Source organism: Salvelinus fontinalis, chromosome 30 (genome assembly GCF_029448725.1).
Source record: "Salvelinus fontinalis isolate EN_2023a chromosome 30, ASM2944872v1, whole genome shotgun sequence".
NCBI classification, from domain to species: domain Eukaryota; kingdom Metazoa; phylum Chordata; class Actinopteri; order Salmoniformes; family Salmonidae; genus Salvelinus; species Salvelinus fontinalis.
The window spans coordinates 3584192-3607235 of NC_074694.1; the positions used below are offsets into that span (position 1 = coordinate 3584192).

At 41.4% G+C, this 23044-nt stretch overlaps 1 protein-coding gene across 2 annotated transcripts in view; it reads left to right on the forward strand.

Moving 5' to 3' along the window:
- The first annotated feature begins 7731 nt into the window (after positions 1–7731).
- LOC129828545 (BTB/POZ domain-containing protein 3) overlaps positions 7732–23044 on the forward strand; it is a 66750-nt gene continuing 51437 nt past the window's right edge. The window contains exon 1 of one of the 2 annotated variants that reach the window (XM_055889567.1): positions 7732–8868. In XM_055889567.1, coding sequence (XP_055745542.1) covers positions 8522–8868 — 347 coding nt within the window. In that variant the 5' untranslated portion in view covers positions 7732–8521. The remainder of the gene's footprint in view (positions 8869–23044) is intronic. The other variant, XM_055889568.1, reaches the window with a different exon arrangement.

Genomic DNA, 23044 nt, shown 5'->3' on the forward strand with positions numbered 1-23044 from the left:
GTACCTCAGAGCCCCCTGGGTAACCCCCTCTCTTGTGCTCACTATGTGTTCCAGTACCTCAGAGCCTTCTGGGTAACCCCCTCTCTTGTGCTCACTATGTGTTCCAGTACCTCAGAGCCCCCTGGATAACGCCCTCTCTTGTGCTCACTATGTGTTCCAGTACCTCAGAGCCCCCTGGGTAACCCCCTCTCTTGTGCTCACTATGTGTTCCGGTACCTCAGAGCCCCCTGGGTAACCCCCTCTCTTGTGCTCACTATGTGTTGCGGTACCTCAGAGCCCCCTGGGTAACCCCCTCTCTTGTGCTCACTATGTGTTGCGGTACCTCAGAGCCCCCTGAGTAACCCCCTCTCTTGTGCTCACTATGTGTTCCAGTACCTCAGAGCCCCCTGGATAACCCCCTCTCTTGTGCTCACTATGTGTTCCTGTACCTCAGAGCCCCCTGGGTAACCCCCTCTCTTGTGCTCACTATGTGTTCCAGTACCTCAGAGCCCCCTGGATAACCCCCTCTCTTGTGCTCACTATGTGTTCCAGTACCTCAGAGCCCCCTGGGTAACCCCCTCTCTTGTGCTCACTATGTGTTCCAGTACCTCAGAGCCCCCTGGGTAACCCCCTCTCTTGTGCTCACTATGTGTTCCAGCTAGCGTTTCCATCCCGGAGCAGGCACCGGAGCAGGCACCAATTAGCCTGAAGCTAATTGGCTAGGGCTCCTGTGCTACCACTGAAGCCCACTCCTGGGCTACAAGACCCGGACCCATTTACTGCCGGTACGGAGCACGGAACCCCGCCTATCCTCTACGACTGGAATACCGACATAATCTGCCCGGGGACTCCAACAGGCCCCTCAGGCGTGACGCCCGCCGAAGGCCCATTCTGCTAACCTACTAGGCCTGTTAGCTACCTAGAGCTACCTGGAACCCTACTAATTCCACGACTGGTCTATCGACGTCACCGCACGAAGAGGCAAAAACAGACCCCCCCCCATCGCGACGTCCCCCAAAGGCTAACTTGCCTGCCCCGGTCTGCTAACTGCTAGCTTATCTTGCAGCTAGCGCAGCCAGGAAGCTAGCACCAGTTAGCAAACACAATTCTACAATTCACAACCTCTCTTTCGCCATCCGGCTTGGATTCTCTGTCGACACGACCACGTCTGGTTTGCAGACGTGCCCTCAACCGGCCTCCGTCTGAGCAGACCCCCTCCGTCTGAGCAGACCACCCCCCCGGGCTACTAACTTTAAACGCGTGCTAGCTTAGTGGAGGCCTCACTACTCCATCTACGGCTGGCCCCTGGACACTATGATCACTTGGCTACATAGCTGATGCCTGCTTGACTGTCCATTAATTCATGGTACTCCATTCTGTTTATTTGTGTTTTATCTGTCGGCTCTGTGCCTTAACTCAGGATCTGTGTGTAGTTAATCCGACCCTCTCTGCCCAGTCGTCGCCATTTTTACCTTCTGTTGCTGTGTTAGCTGACTAGCTGCTGTTATCTCACCTGCTGTTTTAGCTAGCTCTCCCAAAGTTCTGTCATACTTTCCAAGTCTATGCCCAAACAGTTCGAACTTCTAATTTTAAAAATTAATCTCTCCAGAAATAAGTCTCTCACTGTTGCCGCCTGCTACCGACCCCCCTCAGCTCCCAGCTGTGCCCTGGACACCATCTGTGAATTGATCGCTCCCCATCTAGCTTCAGAGTTTGTTCTGTTAGGTGACCTAAACTGGGATATGCTTAACACCCTCCAAATACACCTCTGCTGTCTTCAATCAAGATCTCAGCGATCACTGCCTCATTGCCTGTATCCGCCACGGGTCCACGGTCAAACGACCACCCCTCATCACTGTCAAACGCTCCCTGAAACACTTCTGCGAGCAGGCCTTTCTAATCGACCTGGCCCGGGTACCCTGGAAGGATATTGACCTCATCCCGTCAGTTGAGGATGCCTGGTCATTCTTTAAAAGTTACTTCCTCACCATATTAGACAAGCATGCTCCGTTCAAAAAATGCAGAACCAAGAACAGATATAGCCCTTGGTTCACTCCAGACCTGACTGCCCTCGACCAGCACAAAAACATCCTGTGGCGAACTGCAATAGCATCGAAGAGCCCCCGTGATATGCAACTGTTCAGGGAAGTCAGGAACCAATACACGCAGTCAGTCAGGAAAGCAAAGGCCAGCTTTTTCAAGCAGAAATTTGCATCCTGTAGCTCTAACTCCAAAAAGTTCTGGGATACTGTAAAGTCCATGGAAAACAAGAGCACCTCCTCCCAGCTGCCCACTGCACTGAGGCTAGATAACACGGTCACCACTGATAAGTCCGTGATAATCGAAAACTTCAACAAACACTTCTCAATGGCTGGCCATGCCTTCCACCTGGCGACTCCAACCTTGGCCAACAGCCCCGCCCCCCCCCGCTGCTACTCGCCCAAGCCTCCCCAGCTTCTCCTTTACCCATATCCAGATAGCAGATGTTCTGAAAGAGCTGGAAAACCTGGACCCATACAAATCAGCTGGGCTTGACAATCTGGACCCCCTATTTCTGAAACTGTCCGCCGCCATTGTCGCACCCCCTATTACCAGCCTGTTCAACCTCTCCTTCGTATCATCTGAGATCCCCAAGGATTGGAAAGCTGCCGCTGTCATCCTCCTCTTCAAAGGGGGAGACACCCTGGACCCAAACTGTTACAGACCTATATCCATCCTGCCCTGCCTAGCTAAGGTCTTCGAAAGCCAAGTCAACAAACAGATCACTGACCATCTCGAATCCCACCGTACCTTCTCCGCTGTGCAATCCGGTTTCCGAGCCGGTCACGGGTGCACCTCAGCCACGCTCAAGGTACTAAACGATATCATAACCGCCATCGATAAAAGACATTACTGTGCAGCCGTCTTCATCGACCTGGCCAAGGCTTTCGACTCTGTCAATCACCATATTCTTATCGGCAGACTCAATAGCCTCGGTTTTTCTAATGACTGCCTTGCCTGGTTCACCAACTACTTTGCAGACAGAGTTCAGTGTGTCAAATCGGAGGGCATGTTGTCCGGTCCTCTGGCAGTCTCTATGGGGGTACCACAGGGTTCAATTCTCGGGCCGACTCTTTTCTCTGTATACATCAATGATGTTGCTCTTGCTGCGGGCGATTCCCTGATCCACCTCTACGCAGACGACACCATTCTGTATACTTCCGGGCCTTCCCTGGACACTGTGCTATCTAACCTCCAAACGAGCTTCAATGCCATACAACACTCCTTCCGTGGCCTCCAACTGCTCTTAAACGCTAGTAAAACCAAATGCATGCTTTTCAACCGCTCACTGCCTGCACCCGCACGCCCGACTAGCATCACCACCCTGGACGGTTCCGACCTAGAATATGTGGACATCTATAAGTACCTAGGTGTGTGGCTAGACTGCAAACTCTCCTTCCAGACTCATATCAAACATCTCCAATCCAAAATCAAATCTAGAGTCGGCTTTCTATTCCGGAACAAAGCCTCCTTCCCTCACGCCGCCAAACTTACCCTAGTAAAACTGACTATCCTACCGATCCTCGACTTCGGCGATGTCATCTACAAAATAGCTTCCAATACTCTACTCAGCAAACTGGATGCAGTTTATCACAGTGCCATCCGTTTTGTTACTAAAGCACCTTATACGACCCACCACTGCGACCTGTATGCCCTAGTCGGCTGGCCCTCGCTACATGTTCGTCGTCAGACCCACTGGCTCCAGGTCGTCTACAAGGCTATGCTAGGTAAAGTGCTGCCTTATCTCAGTTCACTGGTCACGATGGCTACACCCACCCGTAGCACGCGCTCCAGCAGGTGTATCTCACTGATCATCCCTAAAGCCAAAACCTCATTTGGACGCCTTTCCTTCCAGTTCTCTGCTGCCTGCGACTGGAACGAATTGCAAAAATCTCTGAAGTTGGAGACTTTTATCTCCCTCAACAACTTTAAAAATCTGCTATCCGAGCAGCTAACCGATCGCTGCAGCTGTACATAGTCCATCTGTAAACTACCCACCCAATTTACCTACCTCACCCCCATACTGCTTTTATTTATTTACTTTTCTGCTCTTTTGCACACCAGTATCTCTTCTTGCACATGATCATCTGATGATTTATCACTCCAGTGTTAATCTGCTAAATTGTAATTATTCGATTTATTGCCTACCTCATGCCTTTTGCACACATTGTATATAGATTCTCTTTTTTCTACCATGTTATTGACTTGTCTATTGTTTACTCCATGTGTAACTCTGTGTTGTTGTCTGTTCACACTGCTATGCTTTATCTTGGCCAGGTCGCAGTTGCAAATGAGAACTTGTTCTCAACTAGCCTACCTGGTTAAATAAAGGTGAAATAAAATAAAATAAAAAACCTCAGAGCCCCCTGGGTAACCCCCTCTCTTGTGCTCACTATGTGTTCCAGTGCCTCAGAGCCCCCTGGGTAACCCCCTCTCTTGTGCTCACTATGTGTTCCGGGGTCTCCTGATTTACAAATTAAGCACTGAGTATAAAACTTGTTAGGGATAGGGTCTAGTTTCCGGAATTTCCGCCTGACTGACATGCCCAAAGTACACTGCCTGTTACTCAGGCCCAGAAGCCAGGATATGCATATAATTGGTAGCATTGGATAGAAAACACTTTGAAGTTTTAAAAACTGTTAAAATAATGTTAAAATAATTTCTGAGACCATAACAGAATTGATATGGCAGGCGAAAATCCGAATAAAATCCAACCACAAAATATATTTTATGGAGCTCCCAGTCTCTTATATTGGTTTCCTGAACTGTTACAATAATGTCTGAGACTATAACATAATTGATCTGACAGGCAAAAATCTGAATAAAACCTATTGTTTCTATCTAAATCCGTATCCCAGATTGCAATTCCTATGGCTTCCACTAGATGTCAACAGTCTTTATTAAAAGTTTCAGGCTTGTTTTTTGAAAAATGAACAAGAATTTGTGGTTTTGGTAAGAAGAGCACAGGAACAATATCAGTCTTTCAGCGCGCTAGAGAGAGGACGTGCGCTTACTAATTAACCTTTCCTATTGAACATACTACTTTCCGTATGAAATATTATAGTTTATTTACATGTTAGGATACCTGAGGATTAAATAGAAATGTCGTTTGACTCGCTTTTTGGACTCCATTGTCTGCATGTTGAACGAGTGGATTAATGAAATCGATGGCGCCAAATAAACTGACTTTTTGGGGTATAAAGAAGGATTTTATCTAACAAAACGACAATTCATGTTGTAGGGATTGGGATTGCAAACAGAGGAAGATATTCAAAGGTAAGTGATTTATTTCATCGCTATTTGTGATTTAGTGAAGCCTGTGCTGGTTGAAAAATATGTTGATGTGGGGCGCCGTCCTCAGACAACACAGTTAGATTAACAATAATTTAAGCTTTTAAATGATATAAGGTATGTTCATGAATGTTTAATATTACAATATTAAATATTACAATTATTTTTTTGAATTGCACGCCCTTCAATTTCACTGGATGTTGTCGGCATTTGTCCCGCTAGCGGTGTGTCCCTGGTGTATTTTAGCACCAACTAACCCATCCATGTAAATGTGAATTTAGGATTTAATTTAATTATGTTATTATGTCAAAGGATATGTCAAACTAGCAAACCAGACAAACCAGGCAACTAAACAATGTTTTGGTTTATTTCTAGCTCATTAGTTAAGTTAGCTGGTTCAAATAATGACCATAGCTGACAACATCTTAACTTTAGCTAATTTTATTCTTTATTACAGGACAATAAACTCAACACAAGATCATTATTTACAAGTTATTGGTGAGCTAATTACAGAAAATAGCTCATGGTTGTGAGTGTGACAAATAAAAGCTGGGCATTGTCTTGTTGGCCTCACGTTATATCCTAATTTGACTTTGGTGCAGGTCATGCTATTCTTCGCATTACCGTCTCTTGTAAACAAACACTATATTAAATTAAATCAACGTTTATTCATCACATGTAACCGGTACAGTGAAATTGTTACTTGCATCGTGGAGTCTTTTGTTTAGACATAGCTAGCTAGCTAAACAAGGAACCGTAATCCAAACGGTGCATGAATCTGCAGATAATTAAAGTTAACCAACTAGGTTCAATGTTAGCTAGCTAAGCTATAACTAGCAGTGAAAATGTCTTTCTGAGATGCGAATAATATTACCGCACAGATCATACACATAATGTTAGCTAGCAAGCCTGCCAGTTAACGTTAGCTAGCTAGCTAATAGTACGCTACAACTTGCAATGAAAACATATAATATCAGAAAATGTAGCTAGCTAGACTCTCTTACCCGTTTACATGGATGAACGTTTCTCCCTCTCTGTCACGGTTGCCGTGGTTGCCCTTTAGTTTGAAGATGTAATCCGGTGTTTTCTACAGCCTTCTGTGTGTTCTCTTTTCCACTCCCGTCTCCTGGTGATAAATACAGATGAGTCATTAATGACAGATATTAAAACTTTTGAATCTCCTCTCTCCACATGTCCTTATTAAATGACTATGTAAATATACTAACCTTAAATTCAACGAAAGCTTTATTGACCCTGTTATTAAAGTTCAATAAAAACAACAATTTAAAGACGGCAGCTCTTTATACATTCAGCATCATATTATAATGTACAATTTCGTTGTGAAAAAATATAATTGACCAGGCATGCATAAATTAAGCAAATTCTGACAAAGGTCTCTTAGATCAGCATTGCCCTTTAGTATTTACAATATAACAAGTCATATGTACAGTTGAAGTCGGAAGTTGACATACACCTTAGCCAAATACATTTAAACTCAGTTTTTCACAATTCCTGACATGTAATCCTAGTAAAAATTCCCTGTCTGGGGCCTCCCGGGTGGGGCAGTGGTCTAGGGCACTGCATCGTAGTGCTAACTGCGCCACCAGAGTCTCTGGGTTCGCCCCCAGGCTCTGTCGCAACCGGCCGCGACCGGGAGGTCCGTGGGGCGACGCACAATTGGGCTAGCGTTGTCCGGGTTAGGGTTAGGGTGAGGGTTTGGCCGGTAGGGATTTCCTTGTCTCATCGCGCTCCAGCGACTCCTGTGGCGGGCTGGGCGCAGTGCGCGCTAACCATGGTGCACGGTGTTTCCTCCGACACATTGGTGCGGCTGGCTTCCGGGTTGGAGGCCCGCTGTGTTAAAGAAGCAGTGCGGCTTGGTTGGGTTGTGCTTCGGAGGACGCATGACTTTCGACCTTCGTCTCTCCCGAGCCCGTACGGGAGTTGTAGCGATGAGACAAGATAGTAATTACTAGCGATTGGATACCACGAAAATTGGGGAGAAAATGGGATAAAAATGTATTACAAAAAAAAAAAAAAAAAAAAAAAATCCCTGTCTTAGGTCAGTTATTATTTACAATATTTAAAATATTAAAAATCAGATGTATATTTAGGAGCGGCATCCCAAATGGCACCCTATTCCCTGCACTAGTGCACTAGTTTTGACCAGAGACCTCTGTCCAAAGTAGTGCACTAAAAAGTGAATAGGTTGCAGCCATATATCATTCTCAGGAGGCCACGGTTGTCACTTTAAATCGAAGGAGTTGACTTAGCATATCCTAGTAGGCACTGTACCGCACTCAGCTGCATCAGCCAATCAGGGATCCCGAGTCTGCCTATTGGCTGACGTTGATGAGGATGCCTTGTGCTGCTTGATGGTGGTGGTGTTGGTGGGGGGGGGGGGGGGGGGGGGGGTTCATTCTCTCTCTCTCACTTCTGTTTCATCCTCATCCATTCATCTGCTGTAGTCAGCAGAATACAGGAGGAAGGGAGCAGAGTGTAGCACAGACACCGGAGCTGCTTACACAGAGCATCGTGCAGGAGAGACAGGACCTGAGCTACAGAGAGGAGAAGGAGAGAGGTAACGGGAGAGAAAGAGAGGGAGAAACAGCGAGAGAAAGAGATAAGCATAGAGAGAAAGAACAGATAGAGATACAGAGAGAAAGGGAGATAGAGAGAGAAAGAGAAAAAAGAGAGAAAGAGAAAGAGAAAGCAGGCTGTCTGCCTTAGGACGACTGCAGCTGCACTAAATCTCTTGGCCGTCACGGCCAGCACTCACCCGAGGAGAGAGGAAAGAGGAGATAGAGGAGAGAGGAGAGGGATTTCACTAAGGATTTCATTGGTACGGTATCTGGGACAAATAAGCGATGGGTACCCAACTAGACCGTCTGTCACCAGATCAAACTTAAAAGGACAACTGGAGGAAAAGAAAAGTTCCTTTGAATCATCCATTGGATTGCTCCTATCTATCTTCTCCAGAAAAAGCATTAGATTCTACCTTTCTGTTTCCTTGAGTAAAGTGAAGGAGAAGAGAGACAGTGCAGGATAACCCTGTAACTGTGTGACTGTCTGCTTCCTAAAAGATGAACCAACAATACAGTAGGAGGAGGATTTCTGACTGACTGACTATTTGCCCTTTGCTCTCCACTGTCCTGTCCTGTCGGGGCACCCCCCCTCTGCATACATTCCCACTGCTCGGCGGGACAACACACTCATGGTGGATGCTAAGGGCCGGAACATGAAATGTCTGACCTTCCTCTTGATGCTCCCAGAGTCCGTCAAGAGCAAGTCACCGAGCTCTAAGAGCTCCAAAAAGACAGTAAACAGCGGCAGCGCTGCCGGGGACAGTACCGGGTCCAAGCTGCCGCCGGTGTGTTATGAGATCATTAGCCTAAAGAACAAGAAGAAAAAGAAGATGGCAGATATTTTCCCTAGCACTAAGAAGCATGGTGAAGGGTCGTCCACCACCACAGTACAGGAGTACCAACAACAGAACCTGAATAACAACAATACCATTCAGAACTGTAACTGGCAGGGGCTGTACTCTACTATACGAGAGAGGTAGGTGAAACTAACTAACTCATATACCAGAGGTAGGTGACACTAACTAACTCATAAACCAGAGGTAGGTGAAACTAACTAACTCATATACCAAAAGTAGGTGACACTAACTAACTCATAAACCAGAGGTAGGTGAAACTAACTAACTCATATACCAGAGGTAGGTGACACTAACTAACTCATAAACCAGAGGTAGGTGAAACTAACTAACTCATATACCAGAGGTAGGTGACACTAACTAACCAACTAATTGACTAACTAGAGAGGGAGGGAGGTGACACTAACTAACTAACTAATATACTAGAGAGATAGGTGACCTTAACTAACTAACTAGAGAGGTAGGTGACACTAACTAACTAATATACTAGAGAGGTAGGTGACACTAACTAACTAACTAGAGAGGTAGGTGACACTAACTAACTAATATACTAGAGAGGTAGGTGACACTAACTAACTAACTATTATACTAGAGAGATAGGTGACACTATCTAACTAGAGAGGTAGGTGACACTAACTAACTAACTAGGGAGGTAGGTGAAACTAACTAACTAACTAACTAAATAGGTAGGTGGCACTAACTAACTAACTAACTATTATACTAGAGAGGTAGGTGACCCTAACTAACTAACTAGAGAGGTAGGTGACACTAACTAACTAACTATTATACTTGAGAGATAGGTAACATTAACTAACTAACTAGAGAGACAGGTGACACTAACTAACTAACTAACTAGAGAGGTAGGTGGCACTAACTAACTAGAGGTAGGTGACACTAACTAACTAACTAGAGGTAGGTGACACTAACTAACTAGAGAGGTAGGTGACACTAACTAACTAGAGATGTAGGTGACACTAACTAACTCATATACTAGAGATAGGTGAAACTAGCTAACTAATCTACTAGAGATGTAGGTGACACTAACTAACTAGAGATGTAGGTGACACTAACTAACTAGAGATGTAGGTGACACTAACTAACTCATATACTAGAGAGATAGGTGAAACTAACTAACTCATCTACTAGAGAGGTAAGTGACAATAACTAACTAATAGGTGACACTAAATAACCAACTCATATATTGGAGAGGTAGGTGACACTAACTAACTAGAGAGGTAGGTGACACTAACTAACTAGAGAGGTAGGTGACACTAACTAACTAGAGATGTAGGTGACACTAACTAACTCATATACTAGAGAGATAGGTGAAACTAACTAACTCATCTACTAGAGAGGTAAGTGACAATAACTAACTAATAGGTGACACTAAATAACCAACTCATATATTGGAGAGGTAGGTGACACTAACTAACTCATATACTAGAGAGGTAGGTGACACTAACTAACTAATTAGAGAGGTAGGTGACACTAACTAACTAACTAGAGAGGTAGGTGACACTAACTAACTCATATACTAGAGAGGTAGGTGACACTAACTAACTAACTAGAGAGGTAGGTGACACTAACTAACTAACTCATATACTGGAGAGGTAGGTGACACTAACTAACTCATATACCAGAGAGGTAGGTGACACTAACTAACTCATATACTAGAGAGGTAGGTGACACTAACTAACTAATAGGTGACACTAACTAACTAACTCATATATTGGAGAGGTAGGTGACACTAACTGACTCAAATACTAGAGAGGTAGGTGACACTAACTAACTCATATACTAGAGAGGTAGGCGACACTAACTAACTCATATACTAGAGAGATAGGTGACACTAATTCATATACTAGAGAGGTAGGTGAAACTGACTAACTAACGAACATACTAGAGAGGTAGGTGACACTAACTAACTAACTCATATACTGGAGAGGTAGGTGACACTAACTAACTCATATACCAGAGAGGTAGGTGACACTAACTAACTCATATACTAGAGAGGTAGGTGACACTAACTAACTAATAGGTGACACTAACTAACTAACTCATATATTGGAGAGGTAGGTGACACTAACTGACTCAAATACTAGAGAGGTAGGTGACACTAACTAACTCATATACTAGAGAGGTAGGTGACACTAACTAACTCAAATACTAGAGAGGTAGGTGACACTAACTGACTCAAATACTAGAGAGGTAGGTGACACTAACTAACTCATATACTAGAGAGGTAGGTGACACTAACTAACTCATATACCAGAGGTAGGTGACACTAACTAACTCATATACTAGAGAGGTAGGTGACACTAACTAACTCATATACTAGAGAGGTAGGTGACACTAACTAACTCATATACCAGAGGTAGGTGACACTAACTAACTCATATACTAGAGAGGTAGGTGACACTAACTAACTCATATACCAGAGAGGTAGGCGACACTAACTAACTCATATACTAGAGAGATAGGTGACACTAATTCATATACTAGAGAGGTAGGTGACACTGACTAACTAACGAACATACTAGAGAGGTAGGTGACACTATCTAACTAACTAACTAAAAGGTGACACTAACTAACATATACTAGAGAGATAGGTGACACTAACTAACTCATATACTGGAGAGGTAGGTGACACTAACTAACTAACTCATATACCAGAGGTAGGTGACACTAACTAACTAACTCATATACCAGAGGTAGGTGACACTAACTAACTAACTCATATACCAGAGAGGTAGGTGACACTAACTAACTCATATACTAGAGAGGTAGGTGACACTAACTAACTAACTCATATACCAGAGGTAGGTGACACTAACTAACTAACTCATATACCAGAGAGGTAGGTGACACTAACTAACTAACTCATATACCAGAGGTAGGTGACACTCACTAACTAACTCATATACCAGAGAGGTAGGTGACACTAACTAACTAACTCATATACCAGAGAGGTAGGTGACACTAACTAACTCATATACCAGAGAGGTAGGTGACACTAACTAACTCATATACTAGAGAGGTAGGTGACACTAACTAACTAATAGGTGACACTAACTAACTAACTCATATATTGGAGAGGTAGGTGACACTAACTGACTCAAATACTAGAGAGGTAGGTGACACTAACTAACTCATATACTAGAGAGGTAGGCGACACTAACTAACTCATATACTAGAGAGGTAGGTGACACTAACTAACTAATAGGTGACACTAACTAACTAACTCATATATTGGAGAGGTAGGTGACACTAACTGACTCATATACTAGAGAGGTAGGTGACACTAACTAACTCATATACTAGAGAGGTAGGTGACACTAACTAACTCATAAACCAGAGGTAGGTGACACTAATTCATATACTAGAGAGGTAGGTGACACTGACTAACTAACGAACATACTAGAGAGGTAAGTGACACTATCTAACTAATTAACTAAAAGGTGACACTAACGAACATATACTAGAGAGATAGGTGACACTAACTAACTCATATACTAGAGAGATAGGTGACACTAACTAACTCATATACTGGAGAGGTAAGTGACACTAACTAACTAACTCATATACCAGAGGTAGGTGACACTAACTAACTAACGCATATACTGGAGAGGTAGGTGACACTAACTAACTCATATACCAGAGGTAGGTGACACTAACTAACTCATAAACCAGAGGTAGGTGACACTAACTAACTAGAGATGTAGGTGACACTAACTAACTCATATACTAGAGATAGGTGAAACTAGCTAACTAATCTACTAGAGATGTAGGTGACACTAACTAACTCATCTACTAGAGAGGTAAGTGACAATAACTAACTAATAGGTGACACTAAATAACCAACTCATATATTGGAGAGGTAGGTGACACTAACTAACTCATATACTAGAGAGGTAGGTGACACTAACTAACTAATTAGAGAGGTAGGTGACACTAACTAACTAACTAGAGATGTAGGTGACACTAACTAACTCATATACTAGAGAGGTAGGTGACACTAACTAACTAACTAGAGAGGTAGGTGACACTAACTAACTAACTCATATACTGGAGAGGTAGGTGACACTAACTAACTCATATACCAGAGAGGTAGGTGACACTAACTAACTCATATACTAGAGAGGTAGGTGACACTAACTAACTAATAGGTGACACTAACTAACTAACTCATATATTGGAGAGGTAGGTGACACTAACTGACTCAAATACTAGAGAGGTAGGTGACACTAACTAACTCATATACTAGAGAGGTAGGCGACACTAACTAACTCATATACTAGAGAGATAGGTGACACTAACTAACTCATATACTAGAGAGATAGGTGACACTAATTCATATACTAGAGAGGTAGGTGACACTAACTAACTCATATACTAGAGAGGTAGGTGACACTATCTAACTAACTAACTAAAAGGTGACACTAACGAACATATACTAGAGAGATAGGTGACACTAACTAACTCATATACTGGAGAGGTAGGTGACACTAACTAACTAACTCATATACCAGAGGTAGGTGACACTAACTAACTAACTCATATACCAGAGTTAGGTGACACTAACTAACTAACTCATATACCAGAGAGGTAGGTGACACTAACTAACTCATATACTAGAGAGGTAGGTGACACTAACTAACTAACTCATATACCAGAGGTAGGTGACACTAACTAACTAACTCATATACCAGAGAGGTAGGTGACACTAACTAACTAACTCATATACCAGAGGTAGGTGACACTAACTAACTAACTCATATACCAGAGAGGTAGGTGACACTAACTAACTAACTCATATACCAGAGAGGTAGGTGACACTAACTAACTCATATACCAGAGAGGTAGGTGACACTAACTAACTCATATACTAGAGAGGTAGGTAACACTAACTAACTAATAGGTGACACTAACTAACTAACTCATATATTGGAGAGGTAGGTGACACTAACTGACTCAAATACTAGAGAGGTAGGTGACACTAACTAACTCATATACTAGAGAGGTAGGCGGCACTAACTAACTCATATACTAGAGAGGTAGGTGACACTAACTAACTAATAGGTGACACTAACTAACTAACTCATATATTGGAGAGGTAGGTGACACTAACTGACTCATATACTAGAGAGGTAGGTGACACTAACTAACTCATATACTAGAGAGGTAGGTGACACTAACTAACTCATAAACCAGAGGTAGGTGACACTAATTCATATACTAGAGAGGTAGGTGACACTGACTAACTAACGAACATACTAGAGAGGTAAGTGACACTATCTAACTAATTAACTAAAAGGTGACACTAACGAACATATACTAGAGAGATAGGTGACACTAACTAACTCATATACTAGAGAGATAGGTGACACTAACTAACTCATATACTGGAGAGGTAAGTGACACTAACTAACTAACTCATATACCAGAGGTAGGTGACACTAACTAACTAACGCATATACTGGAGAGGTAGGTGACACTAACTAACTCATATACCAGAGGTAGGTGACACTAACTAACTCATAAACCAGAGGTAGGTGACACTAACTAACTAGAGATGTAGGTGACACTAACTAACTCATATACTAGAGATAGGTGAAACTAGCTAACTAATCTACTAGAGATGTAGGTGACACTAACTAACTCATCTACTAGAGAGGTAAGTGACAATAACTAACTAATAGGTGACACTAAATAACCAACTCATATATTGGAGAGGTAGGTGACACTAACTAACTCATATACTAGAGAGGTAGGTGACACTAACTAACTAATTAGAGAGGTAGGTGACACTAACTAACTAACTAGAGATGTAGGTGACACTAACTAACTCATATACTAGAGAGGTAGGTGACACTAACTAACTAACTAGAGAGGTAGGTGACACTAACTAACTAACTCATATACTGGAGAGGTAGGTGACACTAACTAACTCATATACCAGAGAGGTAGGTGACACTAACTAACTCATATACTAGAGAGGTAGGTGACACTAACTAACTAATAGGTGACACTAACTAACTAACTCATATATTGGAGAGGTAGGTGACACTAACTGACTCAAATACTAGAGAGGTAGGTGACACTAACTAACTCATATACTAGAGAGGTAGGCGACACTAACTAACTCATATACTAGAGAGATAGGTGACACTAACTAACTCATATACTAGAGAGATAGGTGACACTAATTCATATACTAGAGAGGTAGGTGACACTAACTAACTCATATACTAGAGAGGTAGGTGACACTATCTAACTAACTAACTAAAAGGTGACACTAACGAACATATACTAGAGAGATAGGTGACACTAACTAACTCATATACTGGAGAGGTAGGTGACACTAACTAACTAACTCATATACCAGAGGTAGGTGACACTAACTAACTAACTCATATACCAGAGTTAGGTGACACTAACTAACTAACTCATATACCAGAGAGGTAGGTGACACTAACTAACTCATATACTAGAGAGGTAGGTGACACTAACTAACTAACTCATATACCAGAGGTAGGTGACACTAACTAACTAACTCATATACCAGAGAGGTAGGTGACACTAACTAACTAACTCATATACCAGAGGTAGGTGACACTAACTAACTAACTCATATACCAGAGAGGTAGGTGACACTAACTAACTAACTCATATACCAGAGAGGTAGGTGACACTAACTAACTCATATACCAGAGAGGTAGGTGACACTAACTAACTCATATACTAGAGAGGTAGGTAACACTAACTAACTAATAGGTGACACTAACTAACTAACTCATATATTGGAGAGGTAGGTGACACTAACTGACTCAAATACTAGAGAGGTAGGTGACACTAACTAACTCATATACTAGAGAGGTAGGCGGCACTAACTAACTCATATACTAGAGAGGTAGGTGACACTAACTAACTAATAGGTGACACTAACTAACTAACTCATATATTGGAGAGGTAGGTGACACTAACTGACTCATATACTAGAGAGGTAGGTGACACTAACTAACTCATATACTAGAGAGGTAGGTGACACTAACTAACTCATAAACCAGAGGTAGGTGACACTAATTCATATACTAGAGAGGTAGGTGACACTGACTAACTAACGAACATACTAGAGAGGTAAGTGACACTATCTAACTAATTAACTAAAAGGTGACACTAACGAACATATACTAGAGAGATAGGTGACACTAACTAACTCATATACTGGAGAGGTAGGTGACACTAACTAACTCATATACCAGAGGTAGGTGACACTAACTAACTAACTCATATACCAGAGAGGTAGGTGACACTAACTAACTCATATACTAGAGAGGTAGGTGACACTAACTAACTCATATACTAGAGAGGTAGGTGACACTAACTAACTCATATACCAGAGAGATAGGTGACACTAACTAACTCATATACTAGAGAGGTAGGTGACACTAACTAACTCATATACTAGAGAGGTAGGTGACACTAACTAACTCATATACTAGAGAGGTAGGTGACACTAACTAACTCATATACCAGAGAGATAGGTGACACTAACTAACTCATATACTAGAGAGGTAGGTGACACTAACTAACTCATATACTAGAGAGGTAGGTGACACTAACTAACTCATATACCAGAGAGATAGGTGACACTAACTAACTCATATACTGGAGAGGTAGGTGACACTAACTAACTAACTCATATACCAGAGGTAGGTGACACTAACTAACTAACTCGTATACCAGAGAGGTAGGTGACACTAACTAACTAACTCATATACCAGAGAGGTAGGTGACACTAACTAACTCATATACTAGAGAGGTAGGTGACACTAACTAACTAACTCATATACCAGAGGTAGGTGACACTAACTAACTAATAGGTGACACTAACTAACTAACGCATATACTGGAGAGGTAGGTGACACTAACTAACTCATATACCAGAGGTAGGTGACACTAACTAACTCATATACCAGAGGTAGGTGACACTAACTAACTAACTAGAGAGGTAGGTGACACTAACTAACTAACTCATATACCAGAGGTATGTGACACTAACTAACTCATATACCAGAGGTAGGTGACACTAACTAACTCATAAACCAGAGGTAGGTGACACTAACTAACTAACTCATATACCAGAGGTAGGTGACACTAACTAACTCATAAACCAGAGGTAGGTGACACTAACTAACTAGAGATGTAGGTGACACTAACTAACTCATATACTAGAGATAGGTGAAACTAGCTAACTAATCTACTAGAGATGTAGGTGACACTAACTAACTCATCTACTAGAGAGGTAAGTGACAATAACTAACTAATAGGTGACACTAAATAACCAACTCATATATTGGAGAGGTAGGTGACACTAACTAACTCATATACTAGAGAGGTAGGTGACACTAACTAACTAATTAGAGAGGTAGGTGACACTAACTAACTAACTAGAGAGGTAGGTGACACTAACAAACTCATATACTAGAGAGGTAGGTGACACTAACTAACTAACTAGAGAGGTAGGTGACACTAACTAACTAACTCATATACTGGAGAGGTAGGTGACACTAACTAACTCATATACCAGAGAGGTAGGTGACACTAACTAACTCATATACTAGAGAGGTAGGTGACACTAACTAACTAATAGGTGACACTAACTAACTAACTCATATATTGGAGAGGTAGGTGACACTAACTGACTCAAATACTAGAGAGGTAGGTGACACTAACTAACTCATATACTAGAGAGGTAGGCGACACTAACTAACTCATATACCAGAGAGGTAGGTGACACTAACTAACTCATATACTAGAGAGGTAGGTGACACTAACTAACTCATATACTAGAGAGATAGGTGACACTAATTCATATACTAGAGAGGTAGGTGACACTGACTAACTAACGAACATACTAGAGAGGTAGGTGACACTATCTAACTAACTAACTAAAAGGTGACACTAACTAACATATACTAGAGAGATAGGTGACACTAACTAACTCATATACTGGAGAGGTAGGTGACACTAACTAACTAACTAACTCATATACCAGAGGTAGGTGACACTAACTAACTAACTCATATACCAGAGGTAGGTGACACTAACTAACTAACTCATATACCAGAGAGGTAGGTGACACTAACTGACTCATATACTAGAGAGGTAGGTGACACTAACTAACTAACTCATATACCAGAGGTAGGTGACACTAACTAACTAACTCATATACCAGAGAGGTAGGTGACACTAACTAACTAACTCATATACCAGAGGTAGTTGACACTAACTAACTAACTCATATACCAGAGAGGTAGGTGACACTAACTAACTCATATACCAGAGGTAGGTGACACTAACTAACTCATAAACCAGAGGTAGGTGACACTAACTAACTCATAAACCAGAGGTAGGTGACACTAACTAACTAACTAGAGAGGTAGGTGGCACTAACTAACTAGAGGTAGGTGACACTAACTAACTAACTAGAGGTAGGTGACACTAACTAACTAGAGATGTAGGTGACACTAAGTAACTCATATACTAGAGATAGGTGAAACTAGCTAACTAATCTACTAGAGATGTAGGTGACACTAACTAACTAGAGATGTAGGTGACACTAACTAACTAGAGAGGTAGGTGACACTAACTAACTCATATACTAGAGATGTAGGTGACACTAACTAACTCATATACTAGAGATGTAGGTGACACTAACTAACTAGAGAGGTAGGTGACACTAACTAACTAGAGAGGTAGGTGACACTAACTAACTAGAGATGTAGGTGACACTAACTAACTCATATACTAGAGAGATAGGTGAAACTAACTAACTCATCTACTAGAGAGGTAAGTGACAATAACTAACTAATAGGTGACACTAAATAACCAACTCATATATTGGAGAGGTAGGTGACACTAACTAACTCATATACTAGAGAGGTAGGTGACACTAACTAACTAATTAGAGAGGTAGGTGACACTAACTAACTAACTAGAGAGGTAGGTGACACTAACTAACTCATATACTAGAGAGGTAGGTGACACTAACTAACTAACTATTATACTAGAGAGATAGGTGACACTATCTAACTAGAGAGGTAGGTGACACTAACTAACTAACTAGAGAGGTAGGTGACACTAACTAACTAACTATTATACTTGAGAGATAGGTAACATTAACTAACTAACTAGAGAGACAGGTGACACTAACTAACTAACTAACTAGAGAGGTAGGTGGCACTAACTAACTAGAGGTAGGTGACACTAACTAACTAACTAGAGGTAGGTGACACTAACTAACTAGAGAGGTAGGTGACACTAACTAACTAACTAGAGAGGTAGGTGACACTAACTTACTAATATACTAGAGAGGTAGGTGACACTAACTAACTAACTAGAGAGGTAGGTGACACTAACTAACTAATATACTAGAGAGGTAGGTGACACTAACTAACTAACTATTATACTAGAGAGATAGGTGACACTATCTAACTAGAGAGGTAGGTGACACTAACTAACTAACTAGGGAGGTAGGTGAAACTAACTAACTAACTAACTAAATAGGTAGGTGGCACTAACTAACTAACTAACTATTATACTAGAGAGGTAGGTGACCCTAACTAACTAACTAGAGAGGTAGGTGACACTAACTAACTAACTATTATACTTGAGAGATAGGTAACATTAACTAACTAACTAGAGAGACAGGTGACACTAACTAACTAACTAACTAGAGAGGTAGGTGGCACTAACTAACTAGAGGTAGGTGACACTAACTAACTAACTAGAGGTAGGTGACACTAACTAACTAGAGAGGTAGGTGACACTAACTAACTAGAGATGTAGGTGACACTAACTAACTCATATACTAGAGATAGGTGAAACTAGCTAACTAATCTACTAGAGATGTAGGTGACACTAACTAACTAGAGATGTAGGTGACACTAACTAACTAGAGATGTAGGTGACACTAACTAACTCATATACTAGAGAGATAGGTGAAACTAACTAACTCATCTACTAGAGAGGTAAGTGACAATAACTAACTAATAGGTGACACTAAATAACCAACTCATATATTGGAGAGGTAGGTGACACTAACTAACTAGAGAGGTAGGTGACACTAACTAACTAGAGAGGTAGGTGACACTAACTAACTAGAGATGTAGGTGACACTAACTAACTCATATACTAGAGAGATAGGTGAAACTAACTAACTCATCTACTAGAGAGGTAAGTGACAATAACTAACTAATAGGTGACACTAAATAACCAACTCATATATTGGAGAGGTAGGTGACACTAACTAACTCATATACTAGAGAGGTAGGTGACACTAACTAACTAATTAGAGAGGTAGGTGACACTAACTAACTAACTAGAGAGGTAGGTGACACTAACTAACTCATATACTAGATAGGTAGGTGACACTAACTAACTAACTAGAGAGGTAGGTGACACTAACTAACTAACTCATATACTGGAGAGGTAGGTGACACTAACTAACTCATATACCAGAGAGGTAGGTGACACTAACTAACTCATATACTAGAGAGGTAGGTGACACTAACTAACTAATAGGTGACACTAACTAACTAACTCATATATTGGAGAGGTAGGTGACACTAACTGACTCAAATACTAGAGAGGTAGGTGACACTAACTAACTCAAATACTAGAGAGGTAGGTGACACTAACTGACTCAAATACTAGAGAGGTAGGTGACACTAACTAACTCATATACTAGAGAGGTAGGTGACACTAACTAACTCATATACCAGAGGTAGGTGACACTAACTAACTCATATACTAGAGAGGTAGGTGACACTAACTAACTCATATACTAGAGAGGTAGGTGACACTAACTAACTCATATACCAGAGGTAGGTGACACTAACTAACTCATATACTAGAGAGGTAGGTGACACTAACTAACTCATATACCAGAGAGGTAGGCGACACTAACTAACTCATATACTAGAGAGATAGGTGACACTAATTCATATACTAGAGAGGTAGGTGACACTGACTAACTAACGAACATACTAGAGAGGTAGGTGACACTATCTAACTAACTAACTAAAAGGTGACACTAACTAACATATACTAGAGAGATAGGTGACACTAACTAACTCATATACTGGAGAGGTAGGTGACACTAACTAACTAACTCATATACCAGAGAGGTAGGTGACACTAACTAACTCATATACTAGAGAGGTAGGTGACACTAACTAACTAACTCATATACCAGAGGTAGGTGACACTAACTAACTAACTCATATACCAGAGAGGTAGGTGACACTAACTAACTCATATACTAGAGAGGTAGGTGACACTAACTAACTAACTCATATACCAGAGGTAGGTGACACTAACTAACTAACTCATATACCAGAGAGGTAGGTGACACTAACTAACTAACTCATATACCAGAGGTAGGTGACACTCACTAACTAACTCATATACCAGAGAGGTAGGTGACACTAACTAACTAACTCATATACCAGAGAGGTAGGTGACACTAACTAACTCATATACCAGAGAGGTAGGTGACACTAACTAACTCATATACTAGAGAGGTAGGTGACACTAACTAACTAATAGGTGACACTAACTAACTAACTCATATATTGGAGAGGTAGGTGACACTAACTGACTCAAATACTAGAGAGGTAGGTGACACTAACTAACTCATATACTAGAGAGGTAGGCGACACTATCTAACTAACTAACTAAAAGGTGACACTAACTAACATATACTAGAGAGATAGGTGACACTAACTAACTCATATACCAGAGAGGTAGGCGACACTAACTAACTCATATACTAGAGAGATAGGTGACACTAATTCATATACTAGAGAGGTAGGTGACACTGACTAACTAACGAACATACTAGAGAGGTAGGTGACACTATCTAACTAACTAACTAAAAGGTGACACTAACTAACATATACTAGAGAGATAGGTGACACTAACTAACTCATATACTGGAGAGGTAGGTGACACTAACTAACTAACTCATATACCAGAGAGGTAGGTGACACTAACTAACTCATATACTAGAGAGGTAGGTGACACTAACTAACTAACTCATATACCAGAGGTAGGTGACACTAACTAACTAACTCATATACCAGAGAGGTAGGTGACACTAACTAACTCATATACTAGAGAGGTAGGTGACACTAACTAACTAACTCATATACCAGAGGTAGGTGACACTAACTAACTAACTCATATACCAGAGAGGTAGGTGACACTAACTAACTAACTCATATACCAGAGGTAGGTGACACTCACTAACTAACTCATATACCAGAGAGGTAGGTGACACTAACTAACTAACTCATATACCAGAGAGGTAGGTGACACTAACTAACTCATATACCAGAGAGGTAGGTGACACTAACTAACTCATATACTAGAGAGGTAGGTGACACTAACTAACTAATAGGTGACACTAACTAACTAACTCATATATTGGAGAGGTAGGTGACACTAACTGACTCAAATACTAGAGAGGTAGGTGACACTAACTAACTCATATACTAGAGAGGTAGGCGACACTAACTAACTCATATACTAGAGAGGTAGGTGACACTAACTAACTAATAGGTGACACTAACTAACTAACTCATATATTGGAGAGGTAGGTGACACTAACTGACTCATATACTAGAGAGGTAGGTGACACTAACTAACTCATATACTAGAGAGGTAGGTGACACTAACTAACTTATAAACCAGAGGTAGGTGACACTAATTCATATACTACAGAGGTAGGTGACACTGACTAACTAACGAACATACTAGAGAGGTAAGTGACACTATCTAACTAATTAACTAAAAGGTGACACTAACGAACATATACTAGAGAGATAGGTGACACTAACTAACTCATATACTAGAGAGATAGGTGACACTAACTAACTCATATACTGGAGAGGTAAGTGACACTAACTAACTAACTCATATACCAGAGGTAGGTGACACTAACTAACTAACGCATATACTGGAGAGGTAGGTGACACTAACTAACTCATATACCAGAGGTAGGTGACACTAACTAACTCATAAACCAGAGGTAGGTGACACTAACTAACTAACTAGAGAGGTAGGTGACACTAACTAACTAACTCATATACCAGAGGTATGTGACACTAACTAACTCATATACCAGAGGGAGGTGACACTAACTAACTCATAAACCAGAGGTAGGTGACACTAACTAACTAACTCATATACCAGAGGTAGGTGACACTAACTAACTCATAAACCAGAGGTAGG